This window comes from Selaginella moellendorffii, unplaced genomic scaffold (genome assembly GCF_000143415.4).
Source record: "Selaginella moellendorffii unplaced genomic scaffold, v1.0 SELMOscaffold_8, whole genome shotgun sequence".
NCBI classification, from domain to species: Eukaryota; Viridiplantae; Streptophyta; class Lycopodiopsida; order Selaginellales; family Selaginellaceae; genus Selaginella; species Selaginella moellendorffii.
In genome coordinates this window covers 2,148,959-2,168,131 of record NW_003314269.1, presented here as the reverse complement: position 1 = coordinate 2,168,131, position 19,173 = coordinate 2,148,959, and the positions used below count along the sequence as shown (strand labels likewise).

Sequence of the window (19,173 nt, the reverse complement as noted above, 5' to 3'; positions counted from 1 at the left end):
AAGCAAAAGTCTCTCTCTCGGGTTATTGTTACCATTATTTGGAATACCCCAAAAACCGTTCACAAGGTAACCAGCAACAAGAGTTCTGGAGTTTTAGAGCTCGCGGCCAAAATCCCCGAGCTCAAAGTTCTTAGAAGCACCAAAAAAACTTCTTTGTTCATCATCGTCACCGAGTTCCAGCAGCCGCCTCCTTTGTCACTTGCTTACTTCTCCTTGGAAACCTTAGCCAAGTTAGCAGCCTTTGCGACCACTTCATCGATTCCTCCAACCATGTAGAAAGATTGCTCTGGCAAATCATCGTACTTGCCATCCAAAACACCCTGCAAAGAATCCAAACTTCAGTCCTTTGCTTGCTAGGAAAATATGAGAAGAGCTTTTGATGTTTACTGACCCGAAAACTCGCGACGTTCTCCTTCAAGTCCACGTACTTTCCAGGGGAGCCTGTGAAAACCTCCGCGACATGGAAAGGCTGGCTCAGGAAACGTTGCATCTTCCGAGCCCGAGCCACGGTGAGCTTGTCGTCTTCGCTGAGCTCGTCCATTCCCAGAATGGCGATGATATCCTGTAAGTTCTTGTAGCTCTGCAACACCTTTTGGACGTCACGAGCGCACTGGTAATGATCTCCTCCAATGACACGAGGAGACAGCATACGAGAGGTTGAGTCAAGAGGATCCACGGCCGGATAGATACCAAGCTCGGAAATCTGCAAAACAAAAGTGAAGGTGTCAAAAGGCTCCAAGATAAGAACAGTGTCGCTGTACCTGGCGTGAAAGCACAGTAGTTGCATCAAGATGAGCGAAAGTCGTCGCTGGAGCAGGATCTGTTAGATCATCAGCAGGCACGTAGATGGCTTGCACTGAGGTGATGGATCCCTTCTTAGTAGTCGTGATTCTTTCTTGTAAACCCCCAAGATCTGTTGCCAGAGTGGGTTGATATCCGACAGCAGAAGGAATTCGTCCCAGCAGAGCAGACACTTCCGAGTTTGCCTGTAAGTTTCAAACGAATGAGGGAACATTCCATGTGAAAAAACACAGCACCTGAGTGAAACGGAAAATGTTATCAATAAACAGTAGCACGTCCTGGCCTTCTGCATCACGGAAATACTCTGCCACTGTTAATCCTGTGAGGCCAACGCGAGCACGAGCACCCGGGGGCTCATTCATCTGCCCGTACACCAGTGCGCACTTGCTTTCGTTCTAAACCAAGTGAACACAGAACTAGTTAGATAAGAACAATGCAAGGCAATGCTTACTTGCTTGTCACCCAGCTTGATGACACCACTTTCAATCATTTCTTTGTAGAGATCGTTTCCTTCACGAGTGCGTTCCCCGACACCAGCAAACACAGAATAACCACCTGAAAGATCAACACTGAGCTATGTAGCTTATAAAACCGGTGGCCAGTGTACCGTGAGCCTTAGCAATATTGTTAATAAGCTCCATAATCAGCACTGTCTTCCCGACACCAGCACCCCCGAAAAGTCCGATTTTCCCACCTCGTTGGTATGGTGCAAGAAGATCCACCACCTGGATGAAAGAATGGCTTGTTAACCAGTATAGAAAAATGTACATTTGCATCGTACCTTGATTCCCGTCACCAAAACTTCCTGTTCTGTGGACTGCTCAGTGAAGACTGGAGCCTCTCTATGGATTGGGAGATAATGGTCAGTGACTGCGAAAACAAAAAGTAAAGGTTTTCATTAGAACGAAGCGCTGTAGAGTAACACTTACCAAAATCCCCAATTTCATCGATAGGCTCTCCAATCACGTTCATGATCCTGCCGAGCGTGCACCTCCCAACGGGAATCTAGAGACAATGTCATGCGTGACGTAAAGAACCTACATTGGCGAAAAACTTACAGTGATGGGAGCTCCGGTGTTCAAGACCTTCTGCCCCCTCACGAGCCCATCGGTAGTGTCCATGGCGATCGTCCTGACGGTCATATCGCCCAGATGCTGGGCGACCTCGAGCACGACGCGAAAGGAGTGATCCTGGACCTCGAGAGCGTTCAAAATCGATGGCAGCTCCTTGTCAAACTTGACATCCACCACGGCGCCAATCACCTGAGCAATGTAGCCCAGGGCTTCCGGATCCTTCTTCACGGCCGCCGCTGTGGCGTAGGTCCTAGTGCCCAGGCCATGGCCATCGCTACTGAAAGACGAATCCCCAGTTGCCCTCCTCGATGCCGGGAGGAGCGCTGAAGAAAAGGAGAGCGAAGACAGGCACCTCGCTCGCTGGGACGAAGATTTCCTCGATGCCGCACGGAGGAGCTGCCCCAGCGCCCGCCTCGACGCCATAGTAGCAATTCGCTCGCAGCTCCAAACCCTAGGGCGTACTTACTTTGGAAATGCGTGGGCTATATCTTGCTCAGAGAAAACCTCCACCGTCCGATGGTAATCCCAGCTAGAATATGCGAAGATGTTCCGTTCAATCAAAAGATGGTATATTCCGTCAAACGGCTATTAGGGCTAGGGCATCAATGGAGCACGAAGAGAAGCTGGAGAGGGACGAGGGAGGGAAGCGCGGCAGGAGGAGCAAGAGGAGGCATGAAGAATCCGATTCGAGGAGCAGGAGCAGCGATAGCGGTAGTAGCGAGAGTGAAAATCGCAGGAGCAAGCGTAGGAAGCGGCATCATCGACGAAGAACTAGAGGATCATCTGATAGTAGCTCGTCCGGGGAGGAGAGCGATGGTAGCGACGATGTGAGTAAGCGCTCACGCAGCCGAGTAAGGCACAAGGAGGAGCGAAGGCACAAGAGCAGGGATAAAGAGAAGAAACGCAAGGATAGGGGGAAGGGGAAGCGAAAGGAGGAGAAGAAGAAGAAGAAAAAGGAGAAGGCCGAGCGCCAGAAGAGTGGGCCTGTGACTGCTTCATGGGGGAAGTATGGACTTATCAAGGAGATCGATATGTGGTGAGTCCATAAATTTTTTTCAATATGTTTCTGGATGGCATTGCGAAGCTTTGTTTATGCGCAGGAACAAGAGGCCGGAATTTAGCGCATGGCTTTCGGAAGTGAAGAAAGTAGGCATTTTCAGAAAAGAAAATGTTTCTTCTTCTTACTGTGTTGCTTGGTTTTCTTACGCAGGTCAATCTGGAGACGCTACCGAATTGGGAGGAGAGACAAATGTTTAAGGAGTACGAATTTTTTCTCATGCGTGCATTCGAATTATGTGAGCATTGAGTTGCATGACCTATCTTGTTTTCGCTCTTTGTGGATTTGCTTTCCTTCGAGACAGTGTGCTTTGGAATTTCCTGATGTCGTGGCTTGTTGTTTTACAGGTACATGGAAGATTATAACACTGCAACACTTCCCTCGAAGAAGTCAGTAGTGCTAGAGTCAAGGTTTTTCTTACTTTTTTTAACGTTGATTTCTTCGTAGGTACTACAATGTTGATAAGTATCACCAGCGAAAGATGTTCAAGGAGTGGAAGAAGGGCGCCAAATACAGATCTGTCGAAGTGGAGCGGACAGAATTCAACGATGAAGAGCAACGAAGGTATTTTGCTCTGATAGGATTTTCCCATCATACACACATTTCTGTTTCAGGCAAGAACTAAAAATGCTGCGGGAGCATGAGAAAGAGGCACACATTGAAGAACTAAAGCACTCGATGAAAACTGGCATGGTGCGTTCAAATAAGTCCATCCGTAAAGTTTGTTAAATGATCTCCACTCCTTTGGTAAATCCCGCAGGCACAAGCGATGCGTGAGCAAGCCCAACTTCGTGAGGAAATGCAGTACCAATATCGTCTCGGGAATCTCGAAGTAAGCACCTGTCATCCTTTTGATCTTGTGAAATGTGACGCGAACGTATTGCCAGGCAGCGAATGCGATCCAGAAGCGCCTGGAGCCTGACGCTTTGTAGTACCATATAGAGAGAAAAAACTATCAAATCGAACACAGCCAGAGTTGCATTTTGCTGTTGTACTCCATGGGTACGTTAAGCAAATCTCATTGTGACTGATTCTCGATAATGATTGCGATGAGTATTTAGAGACAGTACCGATCGTCATGAGAGTGTGAAGAAGTGGAGGAGAGCGTTATGCACCCCAGGTTATTTGTATTAATTGGTGCTTAAGTATTGCAACGCTAAAAAAAGTCCTTTGTACTGCAGCTCTACAGCCGAGCCAAAAAATGTTGAGAGACGAGGTCAGAACAAAAGAAAGCTGGATCTGTCCAGCACTGCTTTTGAAGCAATCAGCCCTTTTTAGCCTTTTGGCCTGCATCAGTTAACGTTTTCTTCCTTTATTTCAAACTACCACTAAAATCTTGATGAGCTTTACAGAGAGAATTCTTCCTCGGTAGTATTTATGGGATTGGAAGAAAGGAGGGAGTGCTTGTTGGTGAGTGACTGAGAGAGAAGAATGGAGCGTTTGTTTGTTGCTGGTTTTGTTCTTTTGCTTGCTGTTAGCTTCGCGCAGGCCAAGCAGCGGCCTCCAACTTTCGACGAGAATTTCTCTGTTATGTGGGCTGACGACCATGTACAAACAACTGGAGAAAATGGGAGCCTTGTGCAGCTGATGCTCGATAGCAACTCTGGTAAGTAACATTCTTTCAATAGTCTACTGATTTTCCTTTACGTTTTCTTTGTAGGATCCGCCTTCTCGACGATAAAAAAGTACCTGTTTGGATTCATCAGCATGAATCTCAAGCTGGTTCCGGGTGATTCAGCCGGAGTTGTCACTGCTTACTACGTAAATCTTCGTCTTTCTCGATGCTTCAACTTTTATTTCCTTTGTTTCGCAGCTATCGTCCGAGACCGACAACCGAGATGAGCTCGACTTCGAGTTCCTTGGCAACCGATCCGGGCAGCCATATACTTTGCAAACCAACGTCTATAGCAATGGAAAGGGAGAGAGGGAGCAGCGGCTGATGCTCTGGTTTGATCCCTCTCAAGACTTCCACGCTTACTCGTTCCTCTGGAACAAGCATCACATTGTGTAAGCTTTCCTTTCATTCATTTGCTCGATCTTATCTCCGAGTCGCAGGTTCTACGTCGACAAGACCCCCGTCCGCGTCCACAGGCTCACAAGCGCCACCCAAGACGTGTTCCCGTCCAAACAGCCAATGCGGCTCATCTCGAGCATCTGGAACGCCGACGGCTGGGCGACGCGCGGTGGAAAAGAGAAGATCGACTGGAGTGGAGCGCCGTTCGTGGCGTCCTACGCCGAATTCGCCGTGGATGGATGCGACGAAGGGGACGCTGCGTGCCTCGCAAACACGAGCAGCCACTGGTGGGATGGGCCGAGTTCGTGGGAGCTGAGCGTTCAAGAAGAGCAAGCGCTGGGCGTGGTGAGATCCAAGTTCTTGATATATGACTACTGCCTAGACACCAACAGGAATCCATCACCTCCCACCGAGTGTAGCGTTAATCCCAAGTAGATCCATCAAAAGTATGTGCCTTCCAAAACCACAGGGTGGTGCTGCTGGGTATGTGGTTTCCAGGGGTTTGAGCATTTGCTCGTGTTATCACTTAGCTGTGGCAACCAAACTGTGACAAGAACGCCGCGGGATGGTGGGTGACACAGCTAATAACGAATGTGGCCCTCAACGCAAGCTCGGATATGGTGGTCTCGGCGCTTTTTTAGCTCGGGCTGTGCGTAAGAATCCAAATAAGAGAGATCCATGTAGTTTGTTCTTGGATCAGACATCCAGCAAGTTGAGTATTCGAAGCCGGCCAACCTTGCCGACCTGGTCAACATTAGGAGACAGCTGTGGAGTCCAAGTCGAGTTTCTCAAATCGAAAACCTTGCGGAAAAATTCACGACATCGTAGCGAAACACCAAGCCAGAAGAAGTTTACCAGCGCATCGCTCAGGTGTGTCCTCACAGCGTCCCCCAACAACATAAAGCTTTTCGTTGAGCACGACTGCACCGTGCTGCAAGACGACGCAAAGTTAGGGCCGGATCTTGCTAGAACTTACTAGACATCGAGCTTGTGGGTGAACCGCGCTAACAGCTTCCCATTGGGCTGCCGCACCGCCGCTAAACCACCACTTCCACATGTATAAGGGGGTCAACTTTTACAACGGGGAGGCCATTCGCAGGTTTGCAAATTTAACACCATTCAACCCAGCTGTCTGAAGAGCGCAAGAAACGCAAACTGATAGGATTTCTAAATTTATCTCTTTACACGTACACGCAACTAAAATACAGAATTACGCAAGGCATCCAATTGCGTATGTATTTGGAAAAGATATAGGTGTCTTGAGATCAATATATCGTCCATGCTGCATGTTAGAGAAATGTTGCACTGTTGGTTTTCACAGGCACGTCTCGTAAGACGGGCAAATAACAAACACGTCACGGATCCTGAATATATGCATGATCCAATGTTGGCACAACTACACCTGTTTACAATTATCCATCGCACAAGAATTTCATGGAAACAAGCAGGAGGAGGAAGTGCATCTTGAGCATCGATGGAGGTGGAGTGAGGGGTGTTATTCCCGCAACAATTCTTGAGTACCTTGAGGATTGCTTACAGGTTTCTTTGGGAAAATTATCAAAGCAGAGTCATCTTTATTGGCTTTGATCTGATCTCTCTCTGTCAGGAGCTAGATGGTCCTAGTGTCAGGCTCGCGGATTACTTTGACACCATTGCTGGAACCAGCACCGGAGGGATCATCGCCGCAATGCTGGGGACTCCTGGCAAAGACAATCGGCCAATGTTCATGGCAAAAGAGATCACTGGGTTCTACTTTGCGAATGCGCAGAAGATATTCCCGCAGTACTTGTATGTTCTCCTTGTTCTTTTTCAGCTGGAAAAAACTTTCGAGCTCCTAGCAATGAATTCTCACTCTGAACAGTCTCAAAAGCGCTGCTGGACTCTTCGGGCCAAAGTACTCCGAGAAGCCTATGGAGAGCCTTCTCCACGAGTATATTGGCGACTTGAAGATGAGAGACACACTCGTTCCTCTCGTCATTCCAACCTTTGACACTAAACTCCAGCAGCCTGTGTTCTTCACAACTTCAGAGGTTTGTGTCCATGATTTTGTGTTCTGATATTTAAGAAGTTCAAGACTTCCAGGCCAAAACAAACGAATCCAAGAATGCGTTTCTCCGAGATGTTGTCCGGGGCACCACCGCGGCTCCAACTTATCTGCCTCCAAAATATTTCCAGATGCCTACGGGAGTGGAATTCAACCTGGTTGACGGTGGCCTCGCCGCAAACAATCCAGTAATTTTTCATACGGTCTTTAAAGCTCTAGTCCTTTTACTCAACTAATTTCTATCTATGTGAAGACTTTTCTAGCCATTGTTCAAGCTCTGAAGGATTCAGAAGCTCAGGATCCAGGATTGGTAGGCACTAAACTGCTCGAGGTATATAGATAACTATATTTCATTCGTGTTAGCTATTGTGAATTGCTATCAGAGGTTCGAGGAGTTGCTGGTCATATCTCTTGGTTGTGGCGATCAAACCGTGAGCTACACGGCCAAGGAGATAGCAAAATGGGGGGCTCTCGGCTGGGTGGTTCATGAGAACGGGGCTCCAATCATCAACATGCTCTCTAACGCAAGCGCCGACATTGTTGACCACACCATCTCGTCGCTCTTCCGACTTAGTGTGTGCGAGCAGAACTTCCTTCGGATTCAGGTACTAGAAAAGTTCGAGTTTGACAAATGTCGTGGATTTGGAATTTTTCTTTTTGACAGACGCCGGAGCTCGAGGGCAGCATTGCGGAAGTTGACAACTCGAGCTTGGAGAATTTGAAGAAGCTGGCCATGGTTGGGAAAGGCTTGTTGGAACGGCGAGTGCAAATGGTGAATTTGGAAACGGGTACCTGGCAAGATGTTGGGAATGAAACCAACCAAGAAGCCATTAAGAGGATGGCTAACTGGTTATCACAGAATAGAAAAGGCACAAGTCTTTAAAATTCCATTTTAAGATTCTCATTGAAAACAATTATAATTTAGAAATGTAAGTAGTTCAATTTTTATTACATCTTCAGGCGAGGCTTGTACTTACCGTGTCAATGCACATGAAGAGCTAGAAACCGGAAAAGGCGACTAAACAGCAACGCCTCCATGTCGAATGTCAATGACAAACTGTTTCAAGAGAAAATTCAAGCACTTACATAACACTTCCAGTAATCTCTTTGGTCTGATATTGTCTTCCTTGCCTTCAGGAAAACATTAATTTGTTCTCTAGGCTCGTTTCTTGCGTTCGTAGTCAAATCCTGCAAGAGATTTAAAAACCAGATTAGAGAACGAGCAGAGCAAAAGAAAAGCAGAGCAATCCTTGACGAGCCTGACGACACAAGGTCCCACTTCTTGGCCCCGCGTCACAGGAGCAATCCTTTCTCCCGGATAGTCACTTGCTGCACGACTGCATTCCGCGATATCTTTCTCTGTGGTGTTCTCTGCTACGCTCCCATTAATACGCCAGCTGTGGAACAAACTCTCCAAATCCTTGCCACTTCGACGAGAGCTTTCGCTTATAGGCCTCCTCTACCATGACGGAAGCACTCGAAGTTGACGTTTCTGCAGCGAACTATCGTCGGGCCGTCCAAGCGACGCTCCATGCTAGCTCTCGTGCACTCTGCACTCAGATCCCGTTAACAAACAACATATCTCAGATTGAACTCTACCTGGTAAATTTATTTCCCGGAAAACAATCTCAAACTCTTCTGGGCTTTCAATGAAATTTTCCATGTATTCGACCTTGATATTCCTCACAAGAAACGCGTCATGTGTGTTCAAGTCCTGCAAGAAGACACAGTAAATCAAATCACTAAGATTTCACTCCCACACTCACCGATAAAAAATATAAAAACCACTTCATTTGCCTTGTGGTCTCCACCCAGCACTGGCTTTAGCAAATGGTAGCTTCCAGAAGACGCCCAGTACAGCATGTCGTCCGGTCGCCAGTCCGTCAGAGAACTCGAATCTTCTTGCACACATACTGCGGCCACGAAGTTCACAAAGCTCTGCTCGGCATTGATCTGGAGAATGCCAGAAGGCATGCACTCTCGCCATATCTCATATTGCGCCCAAACTCATTCCTCTGATAAGTGGGCGAAGGGGAGTTTTGGCAGAGTGGTAGACCCTGTTGTCTGTAGGCCTCGTTGATCTGTCCACCATAATATATTGGTGTTTGCCCTGGCCATCGGGGCATTGGAGCCACTAGAAGAAGAGGTTGCTCATGGCCCTCGTCGGACAATGGAGCTCCAAAACTGTGGAGTGAAGCTCGACTTTGGAACGAAGACCCGCGAATCTGTCAGTCGAATGCTGAGAGCGTCCATGATCTTTTGATGTCCTGCTAGGAAAGAAGAAAACGGAAAAACGTGAAAAGGCTTGAAGAAAAGAAAATGGTCTACGTACTTGATCGCTCCTGGCTGGGATCCAGATGCATGTTTCTGGCGCAATCCGGCATTCCGTCCCATCATGATTAGTCTGTTGGATTCGGTAAGAAACTCACTTTTCTTTTCTTCTCGTTTGACTCGATTTTTGCAGGTGAAAGACGAGGAAGACGAAGAGGATTATTGGACAGACGAGAAGTTGCATGACTGTATGTTTCTAGACTTCAGTTCCTTCGGTACTGATTCTTTGTCTGCTTTCCAGCGATTGATAAGCTACTCTGCTGCTTCAAGCCTTGACAACACCTCCCAAAGCGTTCGAGTCCAAATCAAGCCCCTCCACCACGTTTTCGACGTGACAGAGCCCCTGTGCCAGCTTTTCTCTCGGTAAAAAGGGATCATTGTGTTACCGAGACTAAACTAGCTCAGTCTTTCCGCCAACAAGATGATGGTGTGGAGCTGGAAGATGGAACAACTCTCTCGCTCATTGAAATTCTGGCGACTACATGTCAACAATTTGACTCGTCTCACAAGTATGACAAGTGCTCAACTCAAGGAGCTGGAAGTGTGTCTGTGATTCAGGGAAGGAACTAGCATGCCCCAATCACAACGACCTTTTGAGCAGAGTTGGTCAGGGATCTCATTCTCGAGATTTCCTGTCGGTTTGGGTTAGCAGCAGAGATCCAGAGCCAAGCGGCTTGTATACCCATGCCTTTTGCAGATATCGTAGCGCACCTTATCAACGTGATGCTCGGAGCACGAGAAGTGGTGCAGCTCATCGAGGAAGGACGGGAAGAGGGGCGCGATGCCATCGCGGGCATAGATTTCATGGATGCTGCGCGCCAAATACTTATTACCCACGGTGCTGCGCCATTTGTAGAAGACGCGAACAGCATGGCGTCCGCCCAGAAGAGCTTGCGCCTCTCCTGATGACGCACCAGCCGGGCGCTGCAAATGCGCAGCAAAGGAATATCAGGGATTTCCGCTAATTGCCAATAGACGACAGATGTGAGATCAAGTTGGATCACTCTAGATAGCAGACACAGAGAAAGAGTCTTCCAATGGCATTCATGTTAGTTATCTTCAACTGTGCACATTGGTTCTAGGATGCAAATTTTACTAGATCCATAATTATAGCCATATGTATTAGCATTATTAGTGTTTTTTAGATTGGCATTTTCCATTTCTTAAGTGAAGTCCTTCATACTAAGAACATTTTATTTATGCAAGGTTTTGATATTAGGATTTTTCTGTAAAATGAGAAATCATGTAAGTAGTGAAAGGATTTTGTATGAATAAGTTAATGACCCTCAATCCTTACAATGCCGTATACTAATATTAGCGTAGTGGGATTTTGGTAACTATCGGATTGGTTTCAATTTAGACCACTCGCTCCTGTATGTAAGCTAGGGTTTTTGGGGTAATTGATATGCACATTTCTGTATTCCTTTTCTATATTCCATGCACTCACAGAGAAAAATATTATTTAAAAGACTTAAAGTCTTTAAATGTATAAGTTTCATTTTATGACAAAGCTTGATAAGAATATATGTTTTTATATTAATTATCATTTGTTAAATGATGTGATGATCTTGGATATATACCCTCTTCCTCACATTACCAATTTTCTAAACCTTTTGGAGCAAAGTTGTTAGTTCACTAAATTAGATTTTGTTTTTGGGTACTAATAAGTGTCGATGGCTAAAGAGGATGTTCCCAAAACTATTTTCCATACCCCATTTAGTTTATATGAGTTATTAATGATGTCATTCAAATTGAATAATGCTCTAATAACTTTTTAGTAAATAATAGTGAAATTTTTGTGATATGCTAGAGATGACTGTTGATTTTATTAATTGTATCTTGATCCACTTAAAAGGGATGTAAAAAGAGAATGTCTGTGATGTTGTGAGAAGTTGATTTAAAATTAAAGTGGTCAAATTGTGTGTTTGGATCCAAAACATGACTTAATTTAAGTTTTACATTTCTTATGAAAGTTTGCAAGTGTGAATGATGTGTAATACTTCTTTAGCAAGGTGTAATGTCTTGATTGTTTTATTAATCTCTTTTGATTGTATTGAACTATTGTATACTAAATTATTCATATCATATTTCATCTAGTCTAAGGATTACAAGAGGGCATTTATAAATCTAAAAGAAGTGTTGACAATTTTCTCAATTTTGGTGTATCTTGATTACATTCAACCTTTCATTTTGCATATAGATATTTTTGATATTAGTCTTGAAGATGTATTGATCTTCAACATTATCCCATTGCATACATTAATTATATATTACAACTAGCGAAAGTGAACTACTTTATGATAAATGAGTGTTTAATACCATTATCTATGGATTTTTTAAATGAGGATTCTTTGCCGTTGGCAGTTGTTATACTTAATGTTTAGTGTCTACAAGATATAGAGCAAGATTTATCTTTTCTTGATGAAGTTCACGAGGCTCAAAAGATTGAGCTATAAATCTGAAGACTTCGAGATGGGTTTGAGGATCTTGCATCACTTGTTAATGACTTGCCATTTTGGCATTTACATTCTCAATATCGATCTTCTTTATTTTGTAGGAACGAATCCTAATGATCATTTATGGCTAGTGGTGCCTTTTGTTTTTATTCCATGGTTTCTTTATGCCTACTATGATTCTTTTGTTCTATACGGGCATATAGGATATTGTTGTGTGACCGAAAAGTTATTCAGGTTTTTCTATTGGTCAGAGATATTACGTGATGTTATTCAATATGTGCATAGTTGCGTTTGGTGCTAAGTTCGTAATACTCACCCTTGTGTCATGAAAGGATGGTTAGAGTCAATTGCAATTTCCCGTCCATTTGAGTTGGTAGTGTTTGATTTTATGGGACCTTTTCCACGATTGACTACTGGCAATGAGTATATTATTATTGCTTTTGATTATTTGATTCATTGGGTGGAAGTTAGTGCTCTTGCTAGCACCTTTACAATTGCTATTGCATACTTCCTTCTCAATCGAGTAGTGTTTCAACATTCTTGTTTGGAGTGGATTCTTTCAGATAATGGTTCCATATTTATGGCTAAGGCATTTTATATTTTGACATTTCGGTTGGGGATATGCCACACTTTCACGAGTGTTTATTATCCACAGTTAAATGGTTTAGTGGAATGACTCATTTGGATATTCAAAGGAATGATCGCGAAGTACATGAACTTTTAGTATTTGGATTGAGATGGTTATTTGCTTTTTCTTCGGTATGCATATGTTATAGGGGTGTAGCGTTCTGTTAATGCTTCACCATATAAACTCTTATATGATCATGATCTAATATTACCAACAAAGCTGGGTTTACCTTTGTGATTGCCATGAACTACCGATGGTAAGTCGTGGGATTAGTATTTGACGAGCATTCTTCCACTTGTTCAAGTCGAGTTTGCCAAACACTTAGGCCAGGTACAAGTGGGATAACAATAGCGCTATAACTCCCATCATTGTCCACTTGCGGAGTACAAAGTGGATGATTTGGTGTTAGTCTGTTTTCCTCATCCTATAATACATGGTTTATCTAAGGGGCTCCTTGCTCAGTGAAAAGGTCCGTATCAGATGTTGCAGCAAATTTGATTACAAGTTTATAAGGTTCGATATGATGTCTAGCAAGCTGATCCTTTAAAAATTGTGCATATCCAATGGTTGAAATGTTTCGTACAAAGGGATCAAGAACAACTAATACCACCTACAGATTCGCCAATATCTCCTTTTGACGTTCGTCCAAATCCTGGCCCATCTACAAGAGAACCCTGATGGGCTTTTATTATTTTGAGATGAGCGAATGATGTTAAGTCCAAGTGTATAGCTATGATGCTATATACTAATATTAGCATAGTGGGATTTTGGTAACTGTTAGATTGGTTTTAATTTGGACCACTCGCTTTTGTATATAAGCTAGGGTTTTTGGGCTAATTGATATATACATTTTCTGTATTCCCTTTTTATATTCCATGCACTCACACTTATAATTATTTTTAATTATATTAAATTTCAATACAATATTAATATCTAATTCTTTTTCAATATAAATCTAAAGTTTCATTTGATTTTATTTGGATTTATCCTAAGAAGCATACAATATACAAAATATATTACTTATTAGGGATGAAAGATGTACTAAAAGTTTGACATTGAAGGAATTATGTGCAAGTGTAACTTGGGATCTAGTTGATTGTGATTTTGTAAATTTTCTTGTTTGTAGTATTAATTTTATAACTAATAACTGCATACTCAAGATTACAATATGCTACTTGATGTTGATGCTATTAACTTCCACTTTCAACTCTAATGCCTTTGAATATGTTATTTTTGCCTCCTTTGATCAAGTATTTGTAATTTTTACATGTTTATTGTTTCTTAATTTTGAAACTTTTTGATAAAAGTGTTGAGGTTGAGCTTGTAGTTGTGGCACTAGTCCTCTTCATTCTCTAGTGATATACTTGGGATGGTGTGAATTTATCAATATTATTGGCTCGCTTGTTCATTATTTTCTTTGACAATTTTAAGGTTCCTAATTATTTTTATTGCATATTAAATTCCAAGATCATCTAAAGTTAATCCCATCACTTCTATTAACTTTTGACCAAAAAGTCATATCAATATATGTGTGTGTGTGTTTGATGTGGTAAGAATCCATAACCAAGTTGACGAAGTCTGATGCCAAGAGCTAATAACTACTCTAAATGATAGAAACAAGAGAAGACAAAGGAAAGAAGGAGAAAAAGTTGAAAAAGTGAAAAGGGAAATGAAGTGTAAAATTTTGGGTTAGAGGGAAAATCACATGGGAAAAACTCTAAGCTAAAATTAGACACTCAAGTTGGGAAAAATAACAAAAAGAAAAAACAATAGAAAAACAAAGCATGAATCTAGACTCTAGCCTTGTAAGTCTTCACACCTCCAAGAAATTCCTTGAACATGCCCAACTCATCCTCAAAGTTCTATAGAAGAAAAAGTGGAGTGAATGCATTGAACATGTGGTAGATGATGAAAAAGAGGACCATATCTAATATGATGTAGCAAGACTGGAAGTAATAGCTAATATGTCATTAGGATTTCATGTAGAGCGTGCCATGAACCAAGATGAAGTGGCTTCTATAGCCAAATGCAGCTAAAAGCATGTGGATGTAGAGAGTTTTTTACTCCACTAATGAGGGTCAAGATGCCTATTCTATACAGGCCTAAGTGATTGAAGAAAAGAGTTGGAATGTCTTTAGATTTGTTCAGACTTCGCTTGAAGCGGCATTTCTGCCACAAGGACAGCCTAGGAGTCAAGGCAAACTTTAGCAATACAACACAGAAAAAATCAAGCTTTTTGAATGTCAAAGACAAAAGATATAGCATAGTTGATAAAGTGATCTTGGAAGATCCCAAGTACCATGTGGAAATGATGAAAAACTAAGATTAGGTATTTGTGATGATGGAATGTAGTGATTATGAAAGTGAATAGAGTGATGTATGAATGTAAGTGGATGGAAATGAAGAGGAGGATGTGTTGTTGAAAGTGATAGAGACAAGAACCTAGGAACAAAGAGGAAAAGCCGAAAGAATAAACTCCTAAACAAATGGAGTTAATACCACTCCAAGGCTGAAATCCAACCTTGAGTTTGTGTCTACAAAAGAAGACTGCTTGGAAGGATATGAGAAAAAATTGAAAATAAAGAGGAAAAGAAAAGAAATCTAAAAAACCTAAAGAGAGGAAAAAATTCACCGCTAGTGAAGAAGACGGTGAGTCGAGTTTTTCTTGAGTGTTGTCTTGAAGAAGCTTGCCTCTAGAGGGCAAAGGGAATCCTAAAGAAGGCACTGGATTCTTTTGAAAGTCAAGCTGAAGGTAGGCATGATAATCCAATGCTTGCAATGTCGAGAGAATTTGAGGTCGCAAAAGACATTGATATGAGACTTGGAGCATGATGTTAGGCTATGTTGGCTGCTCTTGGATGGGGAATGTTAATGCTGCTGAAGAGGAGAAAGTCACTCTAAGTGCTTCTAGAAGTTTAGTGGGCGAACAAAGTGTTGATGCTTGGGAAAGCTTCCATGAAATCGAATGTGTTGTGTGGTTGTGGTCAAACTGGATCTCCATGATGAGAATGGTGTCTGTGAAGGCTCCATGATTGAAGACACCATGCTAAGAATCGGAGCTGAAACATGAAGAAATTTGGAGTCATATGACTATGCAAAGCCATGTCAAAGTGGTTGAGTGGGCTTGGAGGTTTTGTCATTAGAACACTAATGACAATTTATTTTGGTTGTGGGCTTTGCTTAAGGCATTTGGGAAGATTCAATTTGCTGAATTAGGCTGCCACTTTGCAACATTTACCACGTTTAAGCATTTGCAATGACTTAAGCATTTTATGTCAATGACAACACATTCACAATCACTTAGAGGATCAATTTGGCAAGGACTAGTCTCCACTTTTAAAGGTAAGTTTTTGCATTTAATATGAGAGCTTGATTTCCATGAGGAAGGATTCATCGAATCTAGAAGATACTTTGCCTAGGGATTTGCAGCAGCCCATAAAGATGGCTAATCTAATCTATATTATATAGCAGAATGTGGATTTATCCCTCTTCACACATGGAGCTTCATCAGCACAGAGTCATAGAGTGGAATTTGAGGTCTTTTGTGACTCAAATGGAATTACAATAAATGTGGGCAAACATAACTACTTTCTTCAATCAATGCATGGATAAGCTTAGATTTGAGCAGAGTCAATCTTGGATACAAAATAGAAGTGATACACAAAGGTGACAAGGCTTTTTCTCAAGATGTTTGGACAAGAGAAGGATCTCCAATAGCTTCACACCAATTTTTTTTTCTTTTTGACAGCATGAATCTATTATTGACTATATCTAGTGGTTCAGGCAACATTGGAAGCTATGCCTCACCCAAATCCTAGACCTCATATAGTTGCCACTTTTATCTAGGGACTAAAGCAGCTCATCCAACACAAACTTCTTAAGTGTAAATGTCATTTAGCTTTTAAGTATGCTAAGGGAGGTGATGAGTTTTGCCTCACTCTAGGTGTTTCTCAAGTTGCCCAATCTCCATTTAGCCACCTTCTGAAGCATCTAATCACAACAGTTTCTTGCCAACTTGCTTCCAGAGTTACGAAAGAGAGAATCCCACAATTGTTGAAATCTACCATCATAGAACTTTGCTAGTACAAAGGCTTCCTTGAGCATCAATAGCAAGCTTTCTTGCAACAACAACAACAACTCCGCCATTCTTGATGAGCTTAAGGCATTGAGACTCTAGCAAATAGAGATAGCACTAGATGACCCCATTGATGGTATAACCATTATGAGGTAAGTAGACACTTGACAAAATGGTGTTATCACCTCTATTTAAAGTTTTGACCTCTTATGAGACAAAGAGTCTAAGAGCATTCACTTGTTAATAACTCTACACTTTGGCCACCTCTATATGGATATTAGTAATAGCTCCAACAATGTGCAATTGAAGCCGCTCCATTGACAAGAAAGGGAAAGGAAATGGCTCTCCACATGAACATCAACAATAAGACACTCATAGCTGTGACCGAGCTCAAAAGAAACATTAGCAAACAGCCCTAGACATCAATGGAGAGCAAGGCTCAATTGTTCCACAAGTCTTAGACCCAACCATCGCATGCAAATTGCCCTTTAAGTTGGCATTTGCTAAATCCTCTATAATTGGTGTTGAACCTTCTCAACTTGATAGCACATCTTCTGTAGGCTTACATCTCCCATGACTCTAGCATCTTCAGCTCTTTTGACAAACATCCTGCAACAAGTATGCACACTTCCATCACTCTTTCACTTGGACAACTTTTGTGATCAATCCCAAGATTTGGATAGCAGCTAGAAACCCTTGCATGTTTATGACAACATATTTTTCATGTTGGTGAGGAGATCCATATCATAGATATCATAGGAACACAAGATCTAGGAGTTTTTATGGCATTGATTACTTTGCAAGATACCATCACAGCATAAGCACTCTTGGATTCGAGTTCAAGAAGTAATATCATCTCCTTGGCATTGGCAAAGTCTGTTGGGCTGTAGATCCAAAACAACAGAGCCGTCATCCTCAAAACCTTTGGAAATCATACTATGATCCCTTAGGCATATGTTGCCAAGTACCGATATCAATCCAAGGGTTCTCATTGCTGGTGGATTTTATGGTGGTGGACTTTCAGCAAATGAACTCACACTCCCTCACCAATCTTATCATCTTGGGATGCATATAGCACCTCCAAGCCCAATATTAAAACATACTGGAAGAAGAGGATGATGTAAATTAGTGACAAGATCACTACCAACAAGCTTTACAACGGCTGTTCTTTGATGGAGAGGGTTTCTACTCCTACTTCACAGCCTAAGCATACTTTTGTGCCCAAGTGGACTACTTTTCTAGCTGAGTTGGCTGTTGTCTTCCCCAAGCTCCTCAACAATCCATCACTATTGGAAATGGTGGTATTCAACATCCACACTTTTTCTACATCCAACACTACTACTAAACCATCCATATCTATATGTTCTAGTGCTATATAGTCCTTGTCACAATTAGAACTTGCTTCCATGAAAAACTCAACCACAATTTTAGAGATTTATTACATGCTAAAGGTGAGAAAATTTGATTGGACTGTTTTGCTATGGGCACTTCCAGTGGCTCAAGAGGCATTTAGGAGGCTCTTATCCAGCTAGATGCCAATCCTATGCAACTTTTCTCCTTACTCTAGTTTAGAGTGCATGCTCACAAAAGGTGATGATCTTCCCCATGTACCACTAGTAGTGACCAACTCCTCAACCTCTTTATTTGAGGACCGAGCTTCTTGGGATTTCACAGCTCTCTCAACAACAACAAATGAGATTCTAGTCAAGCTTGGAGTTAGGGACAACATGAAAGCATGCGAGTGATAACACTATTGGTGTTTTAGCAATCGACTTTCAGTGATTAGGAGATTCTGGGAAACTCAAACAACATCTCAAACAACATGGATCACATAGTTCCCAACAAGTGGTGTTTACTCATGCCAAGAAGATCCAGACTTTCCAAAGTCCTTTATTTGGACCATATATCCACAATATTGTTTGCTCTTATTTACTAACTTTGCCTTTCCAGAGCACACTCATAAATCCATGTACTTTATTATGGAACCCCACAAGCTCGATAAACAACACTCTTATGACCACTTAGTCTACTATCTTGGCTCCAAATCTTTATCCTTACTAGAAAGGAGCCTCACTTTAGGATCTAAGCCACTCATAGCACCATTTGGACATAGCACATGCTAGCTATAGAGCATAATACGGCACATCCCTTAAAGTTGGCGGCAACACAACTCTAACCTCTTTTCTTGAATTTTCTTGAATTTTTCTTTTCTTGAGCCCATCAAATGAATTGGTACATTCTTTCCCTGAAACTTGAGCTTAGAGTGAAGAAAGTTGAGTGTAAAAAATTTAATAAAAACTGAAAGAAAAATTTTGAAACACTTGGAGCTGGTGTTTCAGAAGTTGCGCGAACACAAACTATATGCTAAGGAAAGTAAATGCGCTTTTGGTCAATTGTGCGTAAACTTTCTTAGTCATATAGTTGGTGGTGGTGTAATTGAGGTTGATCCAAGACCATTGTATCAGATGTTCGTTTCTTCCTCGGTTTGGCAGGATACTATTGTAAGTTTGTTCGCAATTTGCAATAATTGCTCTTCCGTTGACTGAGTTGACAAAGAGTAGTATTCTATTTCATTGGACACCAGCTTGTTAGCGTGCTTTTGTACGGTTGAAGGAGATCTTGACTACAGTTCCTGTTCTCAGGATCCCAGACCTTGATAAACCCTTCGAAGTGCATTGTGATGCATTTGACTAT

The 19,173-nt window shown here is 42.4% G+C and overlaps 4 protein-coding genes across 6 annotated transcripts; 3 read left to right on the top strand and 1 right to left on the bottom strand.

The window, feature by feature from the left end:
- Positions 1–13: 13 nt before the first annotated feature.
- On the bottom strand, positions 14–2,346 carry LOC9632091 (ATP synthase subunit beta, mitochondrial). The gene is made up of 9 exons (XM_002966979.2): positions 1,860–2,346; positions 1,731–1,806; positions 1,583–1,671; positions 1,409–1,526; positions 1,253–1,356; positions 1,038–1,196; positions 762–986; positions 392–703; positions 14–320 (listed from the first exon to the last, which is right to left on the bottom strand). Exons 1-9 carry the CDS (start codon positions 2,295–2,297, stop codon positions 204–206), a joined length of 1,638 nt encoding a protein of 545 aa, XP_002967025.2. The 5' UTR covers positions 2,298–2,346; the 3' UTR covers positions 14–203.
- Positions 2,347–2,475: 129 nt separating this feature from the next.
- On the top strand, positions 2,476–4,246 carry LOC112345444 (protein FAM133B-like). Of its 3 annotated transcripts, none has more exons than XR_002992049.1 (10): positions 2,476–2,910; positions 2,975–3,020; positions 3,085–3,134; positions 3,279–3,320; positions 3,379–3,495; positions 3,546–3,624; positions 3,692–3,763; positions 3,819–3,933; positions 3,999–4,051; positions 4,113–4,246. XR_002992049.1 is itself a non-coding variant. In XM_024672193.1 (8 exons), the coding sequence occupies exons 1-8, from the start codon at positions 2,480–2,482 to the stop codon at positions 3,861–3,863; spliced, it is 882 nt and encodes a 293-aa protein (XP_024527961.1). In that variant the 5' UTR covers positions 2,476–2,479; the 3' UTR covers positions 3,864–3,972. The 3 variants fall into 3 exon arrangements, 1 of the variants encoding a protein (XP_024527961.1); XR_002992048.1 differs by having other exon boundaries at positions 3,993–4,051; XM_024672193.1 differs by lacking the exons at positions 3,999–4,051; positions 4,113–4,246 and having other exon boundaries at positions 3,819–3,972.
- A 96-nt stretch (positions 4,247–4,342) lies between these two features.
- On the top strand, positions 4,343–5,561 carry LOC9632090 (probable xyloglucan endotransglucosylase/hydrolase protein 8). The gene is made up of 4 exons (XM_002967327.2): positions 4,343–4,537; positions 4,592–4,692; positions 4,745–4,938; positions 4,987–5,561. Exons 1-4 carry the CDS (start codon positions 4,363–4,365, stop codon positions 5,378–5,380), a joined length of 864 nt encoding a protein of 287 aa, XP_002967373.1. The 5' UTR covers positions 4,343–4,362; the 3' UTR covers positions 5,381–5,561.
- Positions 5,511–7,872, top strand: LOC9635400 (patatin-like protein 2). The gene is made up of 8 exons (XM_024672113.1): positions 5,511–5,893; positions 6,394–6,484; positions 6,552–6,733; positions 6,807–6,975; positions 7,028–7,177; positions 7,243–7,320; positions 7,373–7,594; positions 7,654–7,872. Exons 1-8 carry the CDS (start codon positions 5,511–5,513, stop codon positions 7,870–7,872), a joined length of 1,494 nt encoding a protein of 497 aa, XP_024527881.1.
- The last annotated feature ends 11,301 nt before the right edge of the window (positions 7,873–19,173 follow it).